Source organism: Scyliorhinus torazame, chromosome 12, assembly GCF_047496885.1.
Source record: "Scyliorhinus torazame isolate Kashiwa2021f chromosome 12, sScyTor2.1, whole genome shotgun sequence".
Classification (NCBI taxonomy): Eukaryota; Metazoa; Chordata; class Chondrichthyes; order Carcharhiniformes; family Scyliorhinidae; genus Scyliorhinus; species Scyliorhinus torazame.
In genome coordinates this window covers 210,219,764-210,242,442 of record NC_092718.1, presented here as the reverse complement: position 1 = coordinate 210,242,442, position 22,679 = coordinate 210,219,764, and the positions used below count along the sequence as shown (strand labels likewise).

The following is a 22,679-nucleotide window of genomic DNA, read 5'->3' as shown; positions in this document are numbered from 1 at the left end:
AGTAATGATTCTCATCGAATCTCTGCAGTGCAGAAGGACCCATGCATCCCAAGGAGTCAGCACTGACCGTCTGAAAAAGCACCCAACCCAGACCCACACCCCATCCCTGTAACCCCACTTAACCTGCACATCGTTTGGACGCGAAGGCGCAATTTTCTTTTTAGCATGGCCAACCTTTGGACTATGGGAGGAAACCGGAGCACCCGGAGCAAAAACCCACGCAGACACGGGGAGAACGTGCAAACTCTACACGGACAGTGACCCGAGGCCGGAATTGAACCTGGGTCCCTGGCGCTGTGAGGCAGCAGTGCTAACCACTGCGCCGCCCTGTTGAACTGGAGTTGTCTTTTACACCTTCCCAGACCTATTTTGTGCTTCTTTACTTGTCACCTTACCTTCTCCCAAACATCGTCACCCCTTTTGACATTTAATCACCCCTGCCTTCCACGTTATTGCGGGCCATCCCTTTTATTCAATCATCCGCAGCCCCATTTGCCTGCCTCTGTGCTTGCTTAAATCCAGTTATATCTCTCACCTTCTTGCAGTTGTTTAATTTTTCTTTTCTCTTTTTTAAACACAAACTTGGAGTACCCAATTCATTTTTTCCAATTAAGGGGCAATTTAGCGCGGCCAATCCACCCACCCTGCACATCTTTTGGGCTGTGGGGGCGAAACACACGCAAACACGGGGAGAATGTGCAAACTCCACACGGACAGTGACCCAGAGCCGGGATCAAACCTGGGACCCCCGGTGCCGTGAAGCAGCAGTGCTAACCACTGCGCCACCGAGCTGCCCTTACCTCCTTGCAGTTCTAATATAAGTTGACAATGTTTCCTCTAAGCAGCCAGGAACTGCAGAAAATAATTTGCGGGGAAATTGGTCGCAGATGCTGCCTGACCGACTGAGTATTTCCAACATTTTCGTACTGCTGTTAATGAAGAAATTTCTCTTTAAAACAAGAATAATAAATTGAACGTGTATTAAAACTACCAGAAGTTTAACAGCAACTGTAGTCCTGCAAGAAAATTAATATGAGACAGCTTTGGGTTTTGGTTTGGCCCAACTGACAAATAGCAACACATTCCCCTTGCTGCTACAAAATTATTATTTTAGGCTATTAACATCCATCTCTGCAACTCTCCTCTCTGCTCGTTCTCCCTGAAGACGCTGCCTGTGTATTTTTATATTCAATTTCAGTGTTACAGTCCTTCCTTTTGTTCCCATTTATTTTATTATTTCTGGTCTGTGGCCCCATAATCGGAAGGTGCCTTTAAGCAAAGGTCTCGAGCTGAAGCAGCCTGCCAGTCAGGACACCATGGGCGGGGTTCTCCGATCCTGGGGCTAAGTGTTGACGTCGTCATAAATGCCGGAGAGTTTTACGACGCCGTCATCTGGCCCCGAGGATCAGCGATCCTGCGCCGCACAGTGGGCCAGCACGGCACTGGAGCGCTACACGCAGCTCCAGCTGCCTATACGGGCATCAGCACGGGCAGCGCGGGTCCGTGCATGCGCATGGGTTGCCTACTCTGCGCCGGCCCCCGGGCAACATGACGGAGCCCTACAGGGGCCGGGCGTGGAGGAACACAGCCCCCCCCCCTCCCCCAGGATAAGCCCGCCCACCGATCGGTAGGCCCCAATCGCGGGCCAGGCCACCAAGGAGGCCCCCCCCGGAGTCGGATCCCCCCTCCCCTACACCTGGGCAGCTCCCCGCAGCATGAACGCCGAGGTCCCGCTGGGTAGGACCATGCGCTGGCGGCACTCGGCCGAACTTGACGGGCGTTCGGGCCGTCGAGCGCGGAGAATCGGCAGGGGGGCCGTGTTGAGCGGTCCCCGACCGGCGACGCGCCGACCGCACCGGCGCCATTGCCGCCTATTCTCCGGTCCCCCCCCCCCCGGCGATTCTCCAACCCGGCCCGGGGTCGGAGAATCCCGACCCGTGTTCCTAGGTTTTGTGAAAATCTGAACAAGCGATCACAAGCTTTTGGAATTTTAATGTTGAGGTATCACTTAACTACGATGCAATAAACCTAGCCACAACATTACTGCATTACTATGTCACAGCACCCTGGGCTAGTGCACGGTTAATTCCAGCCCCACGTGACCCAGAGTCGCAAGACAAGTAAAGTTGATTTTTAGTTAAAACACCCAAGGTCACTGGTTGAGCCCAAGAATCTACAGTCACCAGGGGCGAGATTCTCCGACCCCCCACCGGGTCGGAGAATCGCTGGGGACTGGCGTGAATCCCGCCTCCGCCGGTTGCCGAAGTCTCTGGCACCGGATATTCGGCGGGGGCGGCAATCGCGCCGCGCCGGTTGGCGGCCCCCCCCCCGCGCGATTCTCCGGCCCGGATGAGCCGAAGTCCCGCCACTAAAATGCCTGTCCCGCCGGCGTAAATTAAACCACCTCTCTTACCGGCGGGACAAGGTGGCGCGGGCGGGCTCCGGGGTCCTGGGGGGGCGCGGGGCGATCTGGCCCCGGGGGGTGCCCCCACGGTGGCCTGGCCCGCGATTGGGGCCCACCGATCTGCGGGCGGGCCTGTGCCGTGGGGGCACTCTTTCCCTTCCGCCTTCGCCACGGTCTCCACCATGGCGGAGGCGGAAGAGACTCCTTCCAATGCGCATGCGCGGGAATGCCGTCAGCGGCCGCTGACGCTCCCGCGCATGCGCCGCCCGGAGATGTCATTTCCGCGCCAACTGGCGGGGCACCAAAGGCTTTTTCCGCCAGCTGGCGGGGCGGAAATTCGTCCGGTGCCGACCTAGCCCCTTAAGGTTGGGGCTCGGCCCCCAAAGATGCGGAGCATTCCGCACCTTTGGGGCGGCACGATGCCCGTCTGATTTGCGCCGGTTTGGGCGCCAGTCGGCGGACATCGCGCCGTTTCCGGAGACTTTTGCCCCAGATTTTTAACTTTAACACAAGTAGCCTTTTATTATGTACAGCATTGTAATTAAGCAGGCAGAAAATGTAAACTGTAGTCTTTCACGCCAGGGAAAGTGCCGTCAGTAGGCCACCAATTCCCCGTTTTGCTGGGGTCCAGCAGGGGAGCCAGCGCAGAGCACTTCCGGTTCAGAGGCCGCGCGTGCGCATGGTGGCGGCCTGCACCGGCCGGGCCGGGCTCCATGGCCCGAATGGTGTGAACGCACGAGTACGCCGAATTTCAGGGGGCGGAGAATTGAAAAACTGGCGCCGCTCCCGATTTCGGAGCCAAAATGGGTCCTCCGCCCCGTCGCCGAACGTGATTTCAGCGTCGGGGTGCACAGAATCCAGTCCATGGTTCAGAATCTGTACATTAATGCAAATGCTGTCCTGGGTAAATGTTATAACACCAAGTACTTCTCTCAATTGCAATGGAAATATGTCAACTCATACCAGGTCTTCAATGACCTTGGCTCAGTTGGTATTTAAAAAAAATAGCTGAACTAATTTAACTTTCCATTTACAAATTAAAACTCCTGAACCATTGGAGCGGACAATACAAAGTCAGCACACTCCTAAAACGTCACGCTAATGTTGGGAATTTTTAATGGTACATATTATTTTCGGCATATCATTTGATTACCAAACATACAAATCATTATCAAAATACAATAGTAATTAATTCTCTCTCAAAGAATCATAGAATTTACAGTGCAGAAGGAGTCCATTCGGCCCATCGGGTTGGCCTCGGCCCTTGGAAAGAGCACCTTACGCCTCCACCCTATCCCCATAACCCAGTAACCCCACCTAACCTTTTTGGAAGCTAAGGTGCAATTTAGAGTGTAAATCCACCTAACCCGCACACCTTTGGGCTGTGGGAGGAAACCGGAGCGCCTGGAGGAAACCCACGCAGACACGGGGCGAAAGTCCATCACACGAACCTGCCTCCCATCCATTGACTCCATCTACACCTCCCGTTGCCTGGGGAAAGCGGGCAGTATAATCAAAGACCCCTCCCACCCGGCTTACTCACTCTTCCAACTTCTTCCATCGGGCAGGAGATACAGAAGTCTGAGAACACGCACGAACAGACTCAAAAACAGCTTCTTCCCCGCTGTTACCAGACTCCTAAATGACCCTCTTATGGACTGACTTCATTAACACTACACCCTGTATGCTTCATCTGATGCCAGTGCTTATGTAGTTACATTGTATATGTTGTGTTGCCCTATTATGCATTTTCTTTTCTTCCCTTTTCTTCCCATGTACTTAATGATCTGTTGAGCTGCTCGCAGAAAAATACTTTTCACTGTACCTCGGTACACGTGACAATAAACAAATCCAATCCAAATCGAAATCCAAACTCCACACAGTCAGTCACCCGAGGCCGGAATTGAACCTGGGACTCTGGAGCTGTGAGGCAGCAGTGCTAACCACTGTGCCCCTCTCGTCAAAATGACTGTGGTGTTGCAAACATCCTTTGATTTGGACAGGCCAATTTGTGTGCATTCTCCCCAGCTCAGTGTATTGTTGGTGAACGCCTCCTCTGAAATAGATGTCTCTCAGGTGAACTCTTAGTGGCAGCATCAGTTTTTCAGGTAAAATTTGCATTGTTTGCAGAACCTATCAATTTGCTACAACATAAAGATATTTTGCATTGAGTTAGGCGTTTAGATATTCAATAATGACGATGCCCCTCCAAATATTATATCAGACAGATTAAATATATTCTGATGTATGAAAACGCTACATGAAAGTCTATAGCAGGGACGGCATGTAGTACAGTGGTTAGCATTGCTGCCTCACGGTGCTGAGGACCCGGGTTCGAGTCCCGGCCCTGGGTCACTGTCCGTGTGGAGTTTGCACATTCTCCCCGTGTCTGCGTGGGTTTCACCCCCACAACCCAAAGATGTGCAGGGTAGGTGGATTGGCCACGCTAAATTGCCCCTTAATTGGGAAATAAATAATTGGCTACACTAAATTTAGAAGAAAAAAAATGAAAGTCTACAGCGCGAAATACCTTTACGTTCGGCTGGCAACTGCTTCAATTCGACAGCCAAGAATTAACCGTGCTTAAAACAAACTTCAAATCACATGCTTCAAAATCTCGAGACTAAAGCTCAGCTGGAAGAATGCTGCCACCTTGGGTTCAAAGCGGGTCACCAGGAATTTTCTTGACATCTCTAACAGCTGCTCACCATTTATCCGTCCTTCGTTTTGGGGCTGAATTCTCCGCCGTCAGGATTCTCCGCTTTGCCGGCAGCCCGGGAGTTTCCCAACGCAGTGGGGCTATCCCAGAACGGGAAACCCCATTGACCAGCTGGTGAAACGGAGCATCCCAACGGTGTGCTGAACCCGCCGGGTCGGAGAATCGCCGGGGGCTGGCGTGAATCCCGATTCCCAGAGGTGGCGATCTTTGGGGTGTCAGACGACCCGGGAGTTCAGGGGGTGAAAGAGGCCGACATCCTGGCCTTTGCCTCCCTGGTAGCCCGGAGACGGATCCTGTTATTGTGGAGGGACCCGAACCCCCTGAGTGTAGAGACCTGGGTTAGTGACATGGCTGGGTTTCTCAGCCTTGAGAAAATAAAGTTTGCCTTAAGAGGATCAGTGTTAGGGTTCTCCCGGAGGTGGCAGTCGATTGTCGACTTTCTTGGGGGAATTTAATTTAAAATGTCGGCAGTAGCAGCTGTCCGAGGGGTGGGGTGGGGGGGGGGGTTAGTGTTGTGTGTTTGTTTTTTGTTATATTCAATGGTCTGTGAAGACAGAGCCGTTCGGGGAAATATCTATTTCTGCACTATGTTAATGTTTAACGCCCATTGTTCTTTTTCTGTTTTTGTTGTAACATTTTACAAATATTTCAACAAAAATATATTTTTTTTAAGAAATGGGTGTTTATAAATGGGTGTGTATATAAGTATCTGTAGTGAGAGTACCTTTAAGAAATGGGTGTTTATTACTGCGGTGATGTCAGAGAGTGGGTGGAGCTGGGCTGTCTGTCAGCTTTTTACTTTCGTTTTAGGCTGTTTGCTGCAAAGTGTGTTTTAGTTTTGTTTTCAGAGCTGCATAGCTGCAGTCACAGCCAGAAGGTGTATTAGAGTCTCCCTCTGTCATCTAAAGAATGTAAATCAATCCTTTGTTGATTTAAAACTAATAACTGCTCGCAGTAGGGACTTTAACCTGATGTGCTTCTGTTCAAAGGTTTTTTTAAAAGTCTTCTGGATGTTAAAAGGACAGCTTACGGATTACTTAGCGTTGTATTCTTTTGGGGTTGTATTTAAATTAATGGTTGCTAAGTTGTTCACTGTTTGTTTTAAAAAGATTAACTTGAATTCATAGAATAAACATTGTTCTGCTTTAAAAAATATTTTTCCATTTTTGCTGTACCACACCTGTAGAGTGGGCCGTGTGCTCTCCATACCACAATCTATTAAAAGTTGTGGGTCAGGTGAACCCAATGATATACTTTGGGGTTCCCTAAACCCTGACCCATAACAAATTGGGGGCTCATCCAGAATAAAAGTCTATCTATTGGATTGGCTTTGTGTACTTAAAGATAGTGAGGGGTGAGCATATTGTGGTTGCTTTTCAGGTGTGGTATTCTAGTCAGTAGGGAGTGTGTTGTGGACAATGGCTCTTTCAGAAGTTTTTAGGGGTGGAGACGGTCACACGCAGTACCTTACAGACAGAGACTAAAAGCAGACTGTTGGATTTGGCAAACACATTGCAGTTAACATTACCTGACAAAATGTGAAAAGATGATGTAATTACGGTGGTGGCTAAGCATTTAAAGTTGCCTGAATATAGTTTGACTCATTGGAAATGGCAAAGATTCAGTTACAAATTAAACAAATGGAACATGAGAAAGAATTAAAGCAGCTTGAATATGAAAGAGAGAGAGAGGAAAAAGAAAGAGAAAGAGAGAGAGGAAAAAGAGGGAGAAGAAAGGAAAACAACAAGAATAGCCCGAGCAGAACAAAAAGAAAGAGAACGGGAGATACAGATTAGGGAAAAAGATAAAGAGAGAGAGTTTGAACTTCAGAAAATGGACATGAAATATGATAGTCAGTTAAAATTGGCAGACGTAAAGGGAAACGTACAGTTGGATGGTAGTGATGAGGATAGTGAGAAAGAGCATCATAGTTGAAGGCTTGGTGGAATCTATTTAAATATGTCCAAGCATTGCCAAGGTTTGACGAGAGGGTGGTAGAAGCCTTTTTCATTTCATTTGAGAATGTGGCTAAACAAACGAAATGGCCATAGGACATGTGGGTATTACTGATTCAAACAAAGCCAGTAGGTAGGGCTCGTGAAGTGTTTGCATCACTACCGAAGGAGGTATCTGGGACTTATGAGGAGGTGAAAAAATCCATCTTAGGTGCATATGAACTAGTGCCTGAAGCCTACAGACAAAGGTTCAGAAATTTAAGGAAAGAATTTGGTCAAACATACATGGAGTTTGAAAGGATCAAACAGATTAATTTTGATAGGTGGATAAGGGCTTTGAAAATAGACAAAACGTATGAAGCTCTCAGCGAAATTGTACTTTTGGAGGAGTTTAAAAAATCAATTCCTGATGTAGTGAGGTTAGCAGCAGAAATGGCAGATGATTGTGAATTAGTTCATAAATCAAAGCTTGGTTTCTGACATCAGTTTCAGCCTGTGAGGGATAGAAACTGAGGACATGAAAAATACTCAAGTGGTAAAGGTAAAGGGGATCTGATGGGAGATAATAAGGAGAGTGTACCTCAGATTAAAAAAGAATTTACTTGTGTGGGTAACGTTTACTCACGTGTATCAGGAGGAGCAGGTAAAGAAGTCACAATTTTAAGAGATACGAGAGCTAATCAATCTTTAATCGTAAGAGATGAGAAGTTATGTAGTTTGGGAAGAATGTTGCCAGAAAAGGTGGTAATATGTGGAATTCAGGGTGAGAGGAGTAGTGTTCCATTATATAAGGTAAGGTTGGAAAGTCCAGTCAAGAGTGGTGAAGTGGTAGTAGGAGTAATAGATAAACTATCTTGTCCAGGAATACAGTTCATCTTGGGTAATGATATAGCTGGATTGCAGGTGGGCGTGATGCCTACTGTGGTTGTTAAGCCAGTGGAAAATCAGACAACTGAAGGGTTGAAGGACGAATATCCTGGGATTTTTCCAGATTGTGTCGTAACAAGGTCGCAAAGTCACAAGTTAAGACAAGAGGATAAATCAAAGCGTGAAGATGAAGTTGAAGTGCAATTATCAGAAACGATTTTTGATCAGATGGTTGAACAAGAACAAGAACAGGTAGCAGATGAGGCGGATATTTTTAGTTCAGGAAAACTGGCGGAGTTATAACAAAAAGATATAGAAATAAAATGGATGCATCAGAAAGCATACACGGAAGAGGAATCTGAGAGTATACCAGAGTGTTATTACCGTAAAGGTGATGTCTTGATGAGAAAATGGAGATCATTACATATGCAGGCGGATGAAAAGTGGGCAGAAGTTCATCAAGTAGTATTGCCGGTAGGGTACAGAAAGAAGGCGTTGCGAGTTGCACATGGGGTATCAGTGGGAGGTCATTTGGGAATAAGGAAAACTCAAGCTAAAATCCAAAAACAGTTTTATTGGCCTGGACTACATAAAGATGAGTTGAATTTTGTCAATCATGTCACACATGTCAAGTGATAGGGAAACCTCAAGCAGTGATAAAACCAGCGCCCTTAATACCCATTCCAGCATTTGAGGAACCTTTTACAAGGGTCCTAATCGATTGTGTAGGACCGCTTCCTAAAACTAAAAGTGGGAATCAATATCTTTTGACTGTAATGGATGTGTCTACTAGGTTTCCAGAGTCCATTCCAGTACGTAATATTACAGCTAAAATGATTGTGCAGAAGTTACTTAAATTCTTTACTAGATATGGACTACCCACAGAAATACAATCGGATCAAGGATCATATTTCACCTCGAGGTTATTCAAAGAAGTTATGGATAGTTTAGGAATAAAACAATTCAAATCAACTGCGTACCATCCAGAATCGCAGGGTGCGTTAGAAAGGTGGCATCAGACATTAAAGACAATGTTGAGGGCGTATTGTCACGATTATCCAGAGGATTGGGATAAAGGAATTCCATTCGTACTGTTTGCAATTAGATATGCACCTAATGAATCAACCAAATTCAGTCATTTTGAACTAATTTTTGGTCATGAGGTAAGAGGACCACTTAAATTGATTAAGGAAAAATTGGTGAGTGAGAAATCGAAAATTACATTGTTGGATTACGTGTCAAATTTTATGGAACGATTAAATAGAGCCGGTGAATTGGCTAGACAAAATTTAAAAGTTGCACAAAATGTGATGAAGCGGGTAGCGGACAAGAAATCCAAAGTTCGTAGTTTTGCCAGTGGAGATAAAGTTATAGTATTGTGACCAGTGGTAGGTGAGCCTTTAAAAGCTAGGTTTTGTGGACCGTATCAGATTGAAAGGAAATTAATTGAGGTGAATTATGTGGTAAAAACACCAGAAAGAAGGAAAACTCACCGAGTATGTCATGTGAATATGCTTAAAAGGTACTTTGAAAGGGAAGGAAAGTAATAGGAGGAGGTTTTAATGATTCTAACTCAAAGTGCCGAACCAAATCCAGATGACTGAATTTGACATACCTCAAATTAAATTGGAGAATGAGGATTTCTTAAAAATTGGGATAAATTGTTGAGTTACCTTCCAGCGGAAAAATGGACTGACCTGAAAGAGTTATTGATATCACATGGGCAGGTTTGTAGAGATAAATTGGGAAGTACTAAAATGGCTATTCATGATGTAGATGTGGGAAATGCTGTTCCAATCAAACAACATCCAGACAGACTTAACCTTTTAAAATTGGCACAGGTTAACAAAGAGATTGAGAGTATGCTTAAAAATGGCATAATTGAAGTGAGTTGCAGCCAATGGAGCTCACCCATAGTGATGGTACCTAAACCAGACGGTACCCAACGGTTGTGTGTGGACTATAGAAAGGTTAATGTAGTTACAAGAACGGACTCTTATCCTATCTCACGTTTGGAGGATTGCATTGAGAAAGTTGGACAATCAGCTTTTATTTCCAAACTGGATTTACTTAAAGGTTACTGGCAGGTACCTTTATCCGAAAGGGCGAAGGAGATTTCAGCTTTTGTGACTCTAGATGGTATGTACCAATTCAAAGTTATGCCATTTGGCATGAAAAACGCACCAGCCACATTTCAACAGTTAACTAACAAATTTGTTTTAGGGTTACCCAATTGTACGGTATACATTGACGATCTAATTTTCAGCCAGACATGGACAGAACATTTAAAACATCTGATGGAGTTATTCGATCGACTTCAGGAGATGGGTTTGGTGATAAACCTAGCCAAAAGTGAATTTGGAAAAGCCCAATTCACTTTCCTTGGCCACACAATCGGACAGGGTCGAATGGTCAAACGGGATGTGAAAACACCAGTTATTGAGGAGTTTCTGATACCCTCAAGACGAAAGGAAATAATACGATTTCTTGGCATGAGTGGATTTGATCGAACATTGGTGAAAGATTTCTGTAGCGCGATTGCTTCACTGACGGATTTGCTCAAGATGCGTAACAAATTCCAGTGGACAGCGGAGTTTCAACAGGCATTTGATGGCCTGAAAGCTGTGATAACCAATGCTCTTGTGTTGGAGAATTACAAGGGACACTATGATCAGATTGAACTAAAGGATCTGACTTTAAAGAGAAATGCCGAGGCATAGAGAAATGGACGAATCGTGCAGAGACCTTTTTGTTCAAAGAGACTATCAATGGAGAAGGATTTCAGTTGGAGGAAGAAGAACGAAAAAAAATGGACTATATTATTATACCTGTTTGCGTGTGGTGTTTTTTGAAACGAAAAAGTATATTTTCTGTGTGCATTTCTTAAAGGATTGTGAAAAGGTGAAAAATGAAACCATCTTGAAGTTGATGGTTTATTTTGTTTCTTGGGGGAGGTGTCATGTGAGAGTATCTTTCAGAAATGGGTGTTTATAAATGGGTATGTATATAAGTATCTGTAGTGAGAGTACCTTTAAGAAATGGGTGTTTATTACCTCAGTGATGTCAGAGAGTGGGTGGAGCTGGGCTGTCTATCAGCTTTTTACTTTCGTTTTAGGCTGTTTGCTGCAGGATGTGTTTTAGTTTTGTTTTCAGAGCTGCATAGCTGCAGTCACAGCCAGAAGGGGTATTAGTCTCTCCCTCTGTAATCTAAAGAATGTAAATCGATCCTTTGGTGATTCAAAACTAATAACTACTCGCAGTAGTGACTTTAACTATATGTGCTTCTGTTTAAAGGTTTTTTAAAAAAAGTCTTCTGGATGTTAAAAGGACAGCTTACGGATTACTTAGTGTTGTATTCTTTGGGGGTTGTATTTGAATTAATGGTTGCTAAGTTGTTCACTGTTTGTTTTAAAAAGGTTAACTTGAATTCATAGAATAAAACATTGTTTTGCTTTAAAAAATACCTTTCCATTTCTGCTGTACCACACCTGTAGAGTGGGCCGTGTGCTCCCCATACCACAATCTATTAAAAGTTGTGGGTCAGGTGAACTCCATGATCCACTTTGGGATTCTCTAAACCCTGGCCCATAACACTAACCACTGTGCTACCATGCCAGTTATTGTTTTGATAGCCGCGCATGTGTCTGCTTTGGAGTTCTGTGCAGAATGTTTAGGACCAAGTCATGCTAGCAGCCTGGCACTGACCTCTGGTCAGGCAGATGCATGGATAATGTATGTGTTAGATTCCAGTGCACAGCAACCCAGTGGTTTTGGATCTCCTTCTGAGGTCCCCAGTAATACCAATACCAGTCTTCACCCAATCACTCTCCACGTGATATCAAGAAACAGCTGAGGGCATGGGACACTTCAGAGGGTATGGGCCCTGACATCATGGCATTGGTACTGAACAACTGTGCTCCAGAATGAGCTGCATCACGAGACAAAATGTTCCAGTGCAACTACAATACGAGCATGTACAAGCAGGAGTGACAAATTACTGATCTTACATTGGCGAGAAGGCCATTAATGAACAGCTGAGGATGGCTGGGCCTGGGACACTATTCTGAGGAACTCCTGCAGTGATGGCCTGAAGCTAAGATGGCTGACATCCAATAACCACAACCATCTTCCTATGTGCCAGGTATGACTACAACCGGGAGATGGAGCAAATGATTGCACCATCAGTCTATCCGCGACCAACATTGGAATAATGGAAGGTTTCATTGGCAGTGCCATCAGGAAACCCTTACTCAGCAATAATCTTCTCACTGCTGCTCAGTTTGGGTTCCACCAGGGCACCTCAGTTCCTGACTTCATTACAGCCTTGGTTCAAACATGGACAAAAGAGCTGAAGAGGTTAGGTGAGAGTGACTGCCTTAGTTGGAGGTATACCTCGCACACAGGAATCTGGGGCGTCATTCTCCGACCCCCTGCCGGGTCGGAGAATCGCCGGGGGCTGGCGTGAATCCCGCCCCCGCCGATTGCCGAAGTCTCCGGCACCGGATATTCGGCGGGGGCGGGAATCCCGCTCGATTCTCCGGCCCGGATGGGCCGAAGTCCCGCCGATAAATTGCCTGTCCCGCCGGCGTGGATTAGCCCACCTTTTGAACGGCGGGACAAGGCGGCGTGGGCGGGCTCCGGGGTCCTGGGGGGGGCGTGGGGCGATCTGGCCCCGGGGGATGCCCCCACGGTGGCCTGGCCCGCGATCGGGGCCCACCGATCCGCGGGCGGGCCTGTGCCGTGGGGGCACTCTTTCCCTTCCGCCTCCGCCACGGTCTCCACCATGACGGAGGCGGAAGAGACTCCCTCCACTGCGCATGCGTGGGAAACTGTCAGCGGACGCTGACGCTCCCGCGCATGCGCCGCCCCGAGTTGTCATTTCCGCGCCAGCTGGCGGGGCACCAAAGGCCATTTCCGCCAGCTGGCGGGGCGGGAATCCCTGCGGCGTCGGCCTAGCCCCTCAATGTTGGGGCTCGGCCCCCAAAGATGCGGAGCATTCCGCACCTTTGGGGCGGCGCAATGCCCGTCTGATTGGCGCTGAGGAAATCCTGTGTCAAGTAACTCACCTCCTGATTCTCCGAAGCCTGCCCGCCATCTAGAAGGCACAACTCAGGAGTGTGATGGAATACTCTCTTCTTGCTTGGCCGAGTGCAGCTCCTACAACACTTGTGATGAATGTAAGTAATTGGTACATGTATTGTATTATACATTTTTTTAAACGTGGGCTAAGGTCTGTACCTGCTGCAGTCATGTTTTCTTTAATCCTGGTTTAAAAGACAGACAGACATTGTGGCTGCAAAAGGTGCAATTAAGATGTAAAAGTGAGTTAATCATTCTTTCAAACCATGCTTATGTTTACCAGGAGAGACCTCATGGGGTTTTGTTATGATTTCTGTGGATTCCCTGGGTAGTGGTTGTTTAAACTTAAGTATGTCATGGGATTTGAGTGAACGGGAGGAGCCAGGTCAGTCACGGTCAGTATTTGGTTAGGTTTTCTGGAAACTGTGAGCTGGACAGTAGCTTTTACAGAAGGTTGTCAGGTCCAGCATAAATCTAACAGGCAGGGGTCTTCTGGCTGTTTACTGAAAGGATCTCTCTCTCTCTATCTATCTATCTCCCTCTACAAGCAATCTTTCAAATAAATTTATATTTAAAGAATGGCAAGTAATCCTGTGTTTGCTAACTTTATTTTAAAATGTTTTTTTTTTAACCTGTGATGGGTGTTGCCTGATTGGAGACAGAGAAGGTATCAGCTAGAAGTTAAAGTGTTTCCTTTTATTGTTAAGCATTGTTTAACTGTTATTGTAAGCTATTTCTGTGATGTTGAGTTGGTTTATTACTGTATTAGTAGTAAAGTTTGTTTTAATATATCATAATAACTATTTGTCGGTGGAATTACACCTCACAGTTGTACACATTTTTAAAAAAGTATTGCGGTTCCTGTCAAGTACCAAGAAAATGTTGGGGTCTAGTCCGGGATTGTAATACACTCAAGACGCTTGACACCATCCAGGACAAAGCAGTCCAATTGATCAGCACCCCATTCACCACTTTAAGCATCCATTCCCACCACCATCAATGCACAGTGACAGCAGTGTTTACCATCTACAAGATGTGCAAAAGCAACTCATTAACGTTCCCTTGACAGCACCTTAAAAATCTGCAACCGCTACCACATAGAAGGACAAGGGCAGCAGACACATGGGAGCACTAGGATCTGCGAGTTTCATTTCAAGTCGCACAACACCCTGAATTGGAAATGTATCACCGTTCCTTCACTGTCGCTGGGTCAAAATCCTGGAACTCATTTTCAACAGGATGTACCCACAACACATAGAGCCGTACAGCACAGAAAAGGCCCTTCTGCACCCACAATAACCACCCCTTATCTCGCGCTAATCCCACTTACCACCAGTTGACCCCTATCCTTGAGTGTGATGATGTTTCAAGTGTTCATCCAAGCTTTTTAAAGGTTATGAGGTTCCAGCCTCCACTACCTTCCCAGCCCGTGCATTCCAGATTCTCACCACCCTCTGAGTGAATTTGGTTTTGTCAAGTCCCCTTGGACTCTCCTGCCCCCTTGGACTCTCCTGCCCCCTTGGACTCTCCTGCCCCCTTGGACTCTCCTGCCCCCTTAGACTCTCCTGCCCCTTAGCCTAGAACTATGCCACTTGTGATTGACAAGGGGAGCAGCTGTTTCCTATTTATCCTGTCCAAACTCCCCATAATTGTAAACACCTCAATCATATCCCCCTCAGCCATCTCTGTTCTAAAGAAAACAATCCAAGTCTATCCAATTTCTCCTTGTAACAATAAAAATAATAATATTTATTGTCACAAGTAGGCTCACATTAACACTGCAATGAGGTTACTGTGAAAAGCCCCTAGTCGCCACATTCCGGCGCCTGTTCGGGTACACGGAGGGAGAATTCAGAATGTCCAATTCACCTAACAAGCACGTCTTTCGGGACTTGTGGGAGGAAACCGGAGCAACCGGAGGAAACCCACGGAGACACGGGGAGAACATGCAGACTCCGCACAGACAGTGACCCAAGCCGGGAATCGAACCTGGGACCCTGTGAAGCTGTGAAGCAACAGGATGCTCCATCCCAGGCAACATCCTGGTGAATCTCCTCTGTACCCCCTCCAGTGCAGTCCTTACTATAACGAGGTGAACAGAACTGCAGACAGTACTCTGTGGCCTAACCAACGTTCTATATAGCTCCAACATAACCTCCTTGCTCTTATATTCTATGCAACGGCTGATATACATCCACCCACTTTTAGTGGGCATTGATCAGCAGCAAAAACATTGATCTCAGGAAGGACGCAGCAATGTCAACATGTAAACGCACCCAAGGGCACCCCAGCCACTCCCATGGGTGGAGCGAGGCTGATGAAGGGAGCTTTTGATGTTCTTGGCACACCTCACACTGCTGCACCCTCGGTATCGCCATCGAGCCCTGCCCACCACACCTAGCTCCTGGTGAGCAGCTTCATTTTGGTGAAGGACATTTTCAGATGTCCACTGATGCAAGGCCGGCAAAATGGTTTTCCGGCATTGCCTCAGGATGACCACACGGGCTCCCCACAAGAGAATGCCGGCCTTTACATTGAGCTCCTGCTGCTTTGTTGCGAATGACCGCTGTTCTTCTGGACGTTTCCCCCATGTAGGACGACCTGGCACAGCTTTGTCAGGATGTTGAATCACAGAATTTACAGTGCAGAAGGAGGCCATTCGCCCATCGAGACTGCACCAGCCCTTGGAAAGAGCACCCCACTTAAGCTCACGCCTCTACCCTATCCCCGTAACCCAGTAACCCCACCTAACCTTTTGGGCACCAAGGGGCAATTTAGCATGGCCAATTCGCCTAACCTACACATCTTAGGACTGTGGGAGGAAACCAGAGCCCCCGGAGGAAACCCACGCAGACACGGGGGCAACGTGCAGACTCCGCACAGACAGTCACCCGAGGTCGGAATTGAACCCGGGACCCTGGAGCTGTGAGGCTGCAGTGCTAACTACTGTGCCGCGCCATGCCTGGGCTGAAGTCTTTGAGCAAGGAAGAGGGGCTGGTTAGGCCGGGGTTGTTTTCCTTAGAACAGAGAAGGCTGAGGGGGACATGATCACGATGTAGGACACAGATAGGGTAGATAGTCAGAAACCCTTCCCCTTAGTGGAGGATCAATATGCCAGGGGGTATAGATTTAAGGTAAGAAGCAGGAGAAAACGTTTTCACTCAGAGGGTCATCAGAATCTGAACTCGCTGCCTGAAGGGGCGGTGGAGGCAGGAACCCTCACAACATTGAAGAAATATTTAGATGGGTATTTGAAATTCCATAGCATACAAGGCTATGGAGCAAGTGCTGGAAAACAGTATTAGAATAGAAAGGTGTTTGATGGCTGGCGTGGACTCGGTGGCCCGAAGGCCCTCTTCCTGTACTGTAAACCTTTATGACGATATGAATAATGTTTTCAGTGAAAGTGTTGATTGGTTTAATTAGAATTTCCTTTATTCACAGTTTTTGGCACAGCTGATGATCTTGCTTCTCAATGTTGTCAGCACCATATTCTGTGGGCATTTAGGAAAAGTTGAATTGGATGCCGTTTCACTTGCTACAGCGGTGAGTTTATTATAAAATAAGCCAATTTGTTTTATAGTCAATCCACCATGTGTATAACATAGGCAGGATTGCAGTGGTTATTAATTTCAAGTTTAGTTTAAACAAATCCTTCTTTTAAAACATCACTTCACCATATATAAGATGGATCACCACAACTAGAAAGAATGTTTGTTTTTACCCATAGGTGAGGAGAAAAAATTAGCCCAAATTCCCAATCTGGGGCGATATTCTCCGGTATCGGCGCGATGTCCGCCGACTGGCGCCCGAAACGGCGCAAATCAGTCGGGCATCGCGCCGCCCCAAAGGTGCGGAATGCTCCGCATCTTGGGGGGCCGAGCCCCAACCTTAAGGGGCTAGGCCCGCAGCGGACAAATTTCCGCCCCGCCAACTGGCGGAAAAGGTCTTTGGTGCCCCGCCAGCTGGCGCGGAAATGACATCTCCGGGCGGCGCATGCGCGGGAGCGTCAGCGGCCGCTGACGGCATTCCCGCGCATGCGCAGTGGAGGGAGTCTCTTCCGCCTCCGCCATGGTGGAGACCGTGGCGAAGGCAGAAGGAAAAGAGTGCCCCCACGGCACAGGCCCGCCCGCGGATCGGTGGGCCCCGATCGCGGGCCAGGCCACCGTGGGGGCACTCCCCGGGGCCAGATCGCTCCGCGCCCCCCCCAGGACCCCGGAGCCCGCCCGCGCCGCCTTGCCCCGCCGGTAAGGTAGGTGGTTTAATCTACGCCGGCGGGACATGCATTTTAGCAGCTGGACTTCGGCCCATCCGGAACGGAGAATCGCGGGGGGGGGCCCGCCAACCGGCGCCGGTGCCGGAGAATTCGGCAACTGGCGGGGGCGGGATTCATGCCAGCCCCCGGCGATTCTCCGACCCGACGGGGGGTCGGAGAATCTCGCCCCTGATTTCTATCCAGATTCAGGGGCGAAATTCTCCGTTATCGGCGGAAAGTCCGCCGATCGGCGCAAAAGACGGCGCAAATCCGACTTGCGTCACGTCGGAAAAATGGGTCGATAGTCTCCGGCCCGAAATGGGCTAGCAGCGACGTAACGGGATTCGCGCTTGCACAGTGGTTCACGCCGTGCAGCGTCATACGCGCTGCACGGCGTGACGGCTCATAAGGCCGCGCTGCTCCCCCCCCACCCGACCGCAACACCCGACCGCAACACCCGACTGGATGGCTGGCCGTCGCTCAGCCCCGAGGTTCGAGTCACGCGATGTGGAGGCGCTCCTGGACGCGGTGGAGCAGAGGAGGGACTCCCTGTATCCCGGGCACGGCCGCAGAGTTGCCCCACGCCACAGCCGGCGTCTGTGGAGGGAAGTGGCAGAGGCCGTCACCGCTGTGGCCCTGACACCACGGACAGGCACCCAGTGCCACAAGAAGGTGAACGACCTCGTCAGAGCAGGCAGGGTGAGCCTCCCCATATCCCCCCTCCCCATATCCCCCCTCCCCCATATCCCCCCTCCCCCATATCCCCCGTCCCCCATATCCCCCCCTCCCCCATATCCCCTATATCCCCCCTCCCCCATATCCCCCCTCCCCCATATACCCCCCTCCCCATATCCCCCCTCCCCCATATCCCCCTCCCCCATATCCCCTTCCCCCATATCCCCCTCCCCATATCCCCCCTCCCCATATCCCCCCTCCCCCATATCCCCCCTCCCCCATATCCCACCAAACCCATATCCCCCCTCCCCCATATCCCCCCTCCCCCATATCCCCCCTCCCCCATATCCCCCCTCCCCCATATCACCCCTCCCCCATATCCCCCCTCCCCCATATCCGCCCCTCCCCATATCCCCCCTCCCCCATATCCCCCATATCCCCCCTCCCCATATCCCCCCTCCCCATATCCCCCCTCCCCCATATCCCCCCTCCCCCATATCCCCCCTCCCCCATATCCCCCCTCCCCCATATCCCCCCTCCCCCATATCCCCCCTCCCCCATATCCCAAGTGAATCCAGCCTTATCCTTAACCTCTGCAATGCACGCGCAACCGATGGCGTGCATTCATATACCTGCCTAACACTGTTACCTTTTACCCCTGCCCCCCCACCCACAGGAGAAGCGCGCACACACCCTCTGCTGGGCTATGTTGTGCAGGACGCAGCACACCACTATGATGCGGCCGACCCTATCTGACCGATACTGGAGGGCGCCCCCAGAGAGGTCCAAGCACCTGAAACGCATCTTCAGCAAGCCAAAGCACCTCTCTATCACTCCCCTTGTCGCTACATGGGCATCATTGTAGCGGTTCTCCGCCTCATTGCGTGGCCTCCGTATAGGCGTCATCAGCCACGATCGCAATGGGTAGCCCCTGTCGCCCAGCAACCAGCCCCTCAGCCGGGGATGGCGTCCCTCGTACATGCCGGGGATGGATGACCGCGACAACACGAATGAGTCATGTACACTGCCTGGGTGACGGGCGCAGACGTGCAGGATCATCATGCGGTGGTCGCAGACCACCTGTACGTTCATCGAATAGGTCCCCTTCCTATTACTGAACACGGCCCGGTTATCTGCAGGTGGCCGCACGGCGACGTGCATCCCATCGATCGCGCCCTGGACCATGGGGAACCCGGCCACGGCAGAGAAGCCCACGGCCTGGGCATCTTGGCTGGCCCGGTCCACGGGGAAGCGGATGTAGCGGTGCGCCATGGCATATAGGGCATCTGTCACTGCCCAGATGCACCGGTGCACCGATGTCTGCGATATGCCGGACAGGTCCCCACTCGGTGCCTGGAAAGACCCCGTTGCATAAAAGTTCAGGGCCACCGTAACCTTGACGGACACGGGGAGAGGGTGTCCCCCGCCAGTGCCACGCAGTGACAGGTGTGCCAGCAGGTGGCAGATGTGTGCCACGGTTTCCCGGCTCATCCGGAGTCTCCTCCTGCATTCCCGGTCCGTGAGGTCCTGGTATGACTGCCGGGGCCGGTACACACGGGGCGCCCTCGGGTGCCTCCGTTGCCGTGGGGCCGCGACGTCCTCCTCCCCCTCCTCGTCCTGTCGGTCAGGTGTCCCTCCAGCCTGGGTGGCTGCTGCCTGCCCCTCTGCGGCAGCCTGCGCCGCCTCTCTGGCACGCTCCTCCTCCTCATCCTCCTCCTCCTCCTCCTCATCCAGGGCAACATAGACATGAGCGGCTGCCACCACGGCCGCCAACATCGCTGGATGATCTGAAAACATGACGGCCTGGTGAGGGGGAGGGGAACGACGACATGTCATCATTGCCCATATCCCCTCCTCCCCCCAGCCAGGTGGCATGGACCGAATGGGTCCAACTGTTGGACGCTGGCACCTGGCCAGGTGGACCAACTCACTTGCCCTCCCATCCCCCTCCTTGGCACAGACCCCCCCCCAACCCCCAACCTCCACCTCGCACGGACCCCCCCCCAACCTCCACCCCAGCACGGACCCCCCCCCCCAACCTCCACCCCAGCACGGACCCCCCCGAACCTCCACCCCAGCACGGACCCCCCCCAACCTCCACCCCAGCACGGACCCCCCCCCCCCCAACCTCCACCCCGGCACGGACCCCCCCCAACCTCCACCCCAGCACGGACCCCCCCAACCTCCACCCCAGCACGGCACGGACCCCCCCCAACCTCCACCCCAGCACGGACCCCCCCCAACCTCCACCCCGGCACGGCACGGACCCCCCCCCCCAACCTCCACCCCAGCACGGACTCCCCCCCCAACCTCCACCCCGGCACGGACCCCCCCCAACCTCCACCCCAGCACGGACCCCCCCCAACCTCCACCCCAGCACGGACCCCCCCCAACCTCCACCCCAGCACGGACCCCCCCCCAACCTCCACCCCGGAACGGCACGGAACCCCCCCAACCTCCACCCCGGCACGGCACGGACCCCCCCCGAACCTCCACCCCGGCACGGCACGGACCCCCCCCAACCTCCACCCCAGCACGGACCCCCCCCCAACCTCCACCCCAGCACGGACCCCCCCCAACCTCCACCCCAGCACGGACCCCCCCCCAACCTCCACCCCGGCACGGACCCCCCCCCCCAACCTCCACCCCAGCACGGACCCACCCCCCAACCTCCACCCCAGCACGGACCCCCCCCAACCTCCACCCCGGCACAGCACGGACCCCCCCCAACCTCCACCCCGGCACGGCACGGACCCTCCCCCAACCTCCACCCCAGCACGGACCCCCCCCCAACCTCCACCCCGGCACGGACCCCCCCCCCCAACCTCCACCCCAGCACGGACCCCCCCCAACCTCCACCCCAGCACGGACCCCCCCAACCTCCACCCCAGCACGGACCCCCCCCCAAGCTCCACCCCAGCACGGACCCCCCCCAACCTCCACCCCGGCACGGCACGGACCCCCCCCAACCTCCACCCCAGCACGGCACGGACCCCCCCCAACCTCCACCTCAGCACGGACCCCCCCCCCAGCCTCCACCCCGGCACGGACCCCCCCCCCAACCTCCACCCCAGCACGCACCCCCCCCAACCTCCACCCCAGCACGGACCCCCCCCAACCTCCACCCCAGCACGGACCCCCCCCCCAACCTCCACCCCGGCACGGACCCCCCCCAACCTCCACCCCAGCACGGACCCCCCCCCCAACCTCCACCCCAGCACGGACCCCCCCCAACCTCCACCCCGGCACAGCACGGACCCCCCCCAACCTCCACCCCGGCACGGCACGGACCCCCCCCAACCTCCACCTCAGCACGGACCCCCCCCCCCAGCCTCCACCCCGGCACGGACCCCCCCCCCAACCTCCACCCCAGCACGGACCCCCCCCAACCTCCACCCCAGCACGGACCCCCCCCAACCTCCACCCCAGCACGGACCCCCCCCCCAACCTCCACCCCGGCACGGACCCCCCCCCCAACCTCCACCCCAGCACGGACCCCCCCCAACCTCCACCCCAGCACGGACCCCCCCCCAACCTCCACCCCGGCACGGCACGGACCCCCCCAACCTCCACCCCGGCACGGACCCCCTCCCGGCACTCCCCCGGAGCCCAGCCTACTCTAACCACACCCCCCCCCCTCCCCCCGGCCGCACACACACACACACACAACCCGAGACACACCTCTCCTCACGCATTCAGACTGCGGCCACGCCATTTCCTGCCCAGAGCCAACCCCCCAGGCCGTCACTCACCTCCACGCTGGTCGGCGTGAGCCTGGAGCACCGGGTCACGCCGATGAAAAGGAGGTTTGATTCACGTCGACGTGAACGGTCATCACGTCGACGGGACTTCGGCCCATCCGGAAGGGAGAATATCGGCAGGCCGAAAATCGGCTGCCTTGCGCAGACCCGTGACATTCTCCGCGGCAGCGGCGCCAATAACGCCCCGCCGACTTTTCTCCCTTCGGAGACTTCGGCAACCGGCGGGGGCGGGATTCACGGCGGCCAACGGCCATTCTCCGACCCTCTGGGGGGTCGGAGAATGACGCCCCAGTTTGCTGAAAATATGGATGATGGTGGGGAAAAGATTGATGCGAGATAGTCAAATGTTCTTTGAACAATGGCAATCTCTTTGGAATTTCCTTCTCAAATGTTTTTGCCTCTCCACTTGCCTCTCCTCTCAAAACATCCCTAAAATGCCCCTCTTTGAACAAGCTTTAATAGAACATAGAACATACAGTGCAGAAGGAGGCCATTCGGCCCATCGAGTCTGCAGCGACCCACTTAAGCCCTCACTTCCACCCTGTCCCCGTAACCCAATAACCCCTCCTAAACTTTTTGGTCACTAAGGGAAATTTATCATGGCCAATCCACTTAACTGGCACGTCTTTGGACTGTGGGAGGAAACCGGAGCACCCGGAGGAAACCCACGCAGACATGGGAAGAACGTGCAGACTCCGCACAGACAGTGACCCAGCGGGGAATCGAACCTGGGACCCTGGCGCTGTGAAGCCACAGTGCCATCCACTTGTGCTACCGTGCTGCCCAATCTAATATTCATAAGATCATAAGGCATAGGAGCAGATGTAAATAGGCCTCTCGGCCCATCGACTCTGCTCTGCCATCAACAAGATCATGGCTGATCTAATCCTCAACTCCACTTTCCCGCCTTATCCCCATAACTCTAGATTCCCTTACCGATTAAAAATCTGTCTATCTCAGCCTT

General features: G+C 51.8%; 1 protein-coding gene across 2 annotated transcripts in view; it reads left to right on the top strand.

Annotated features, from left to right (window-relative positions):
• LOC140386940 (multidrug and toxin extrusion protein 1-like) overlaps positions 1–22,679 on the top strand; it is an 89,995-nt gene that overhangs the window by 7,171 nt on the left and 60,145 nt on the right. The window contains exons 1-2 of one of the 2 annotated variants that reach the window (XM_072469850.1): positions 4,463–4,512; positions 16,469–16,570. In XM_072469850.1, the coding sequence (XP_072325951.1) occupies positions 16,484–16,570 (87 nt within the window). In that variant the 5' untranslated portion in view covers positions 4,463–4,512; positions 16,469–16,483. Of the gene's footprint in view, positions 1–4,462; positions 4,513–16,468; positions 16,571–22,679 lie in introns of those variants that run through there. The other variant, XM_072469849.1, reaches the window with a different exon arrangement.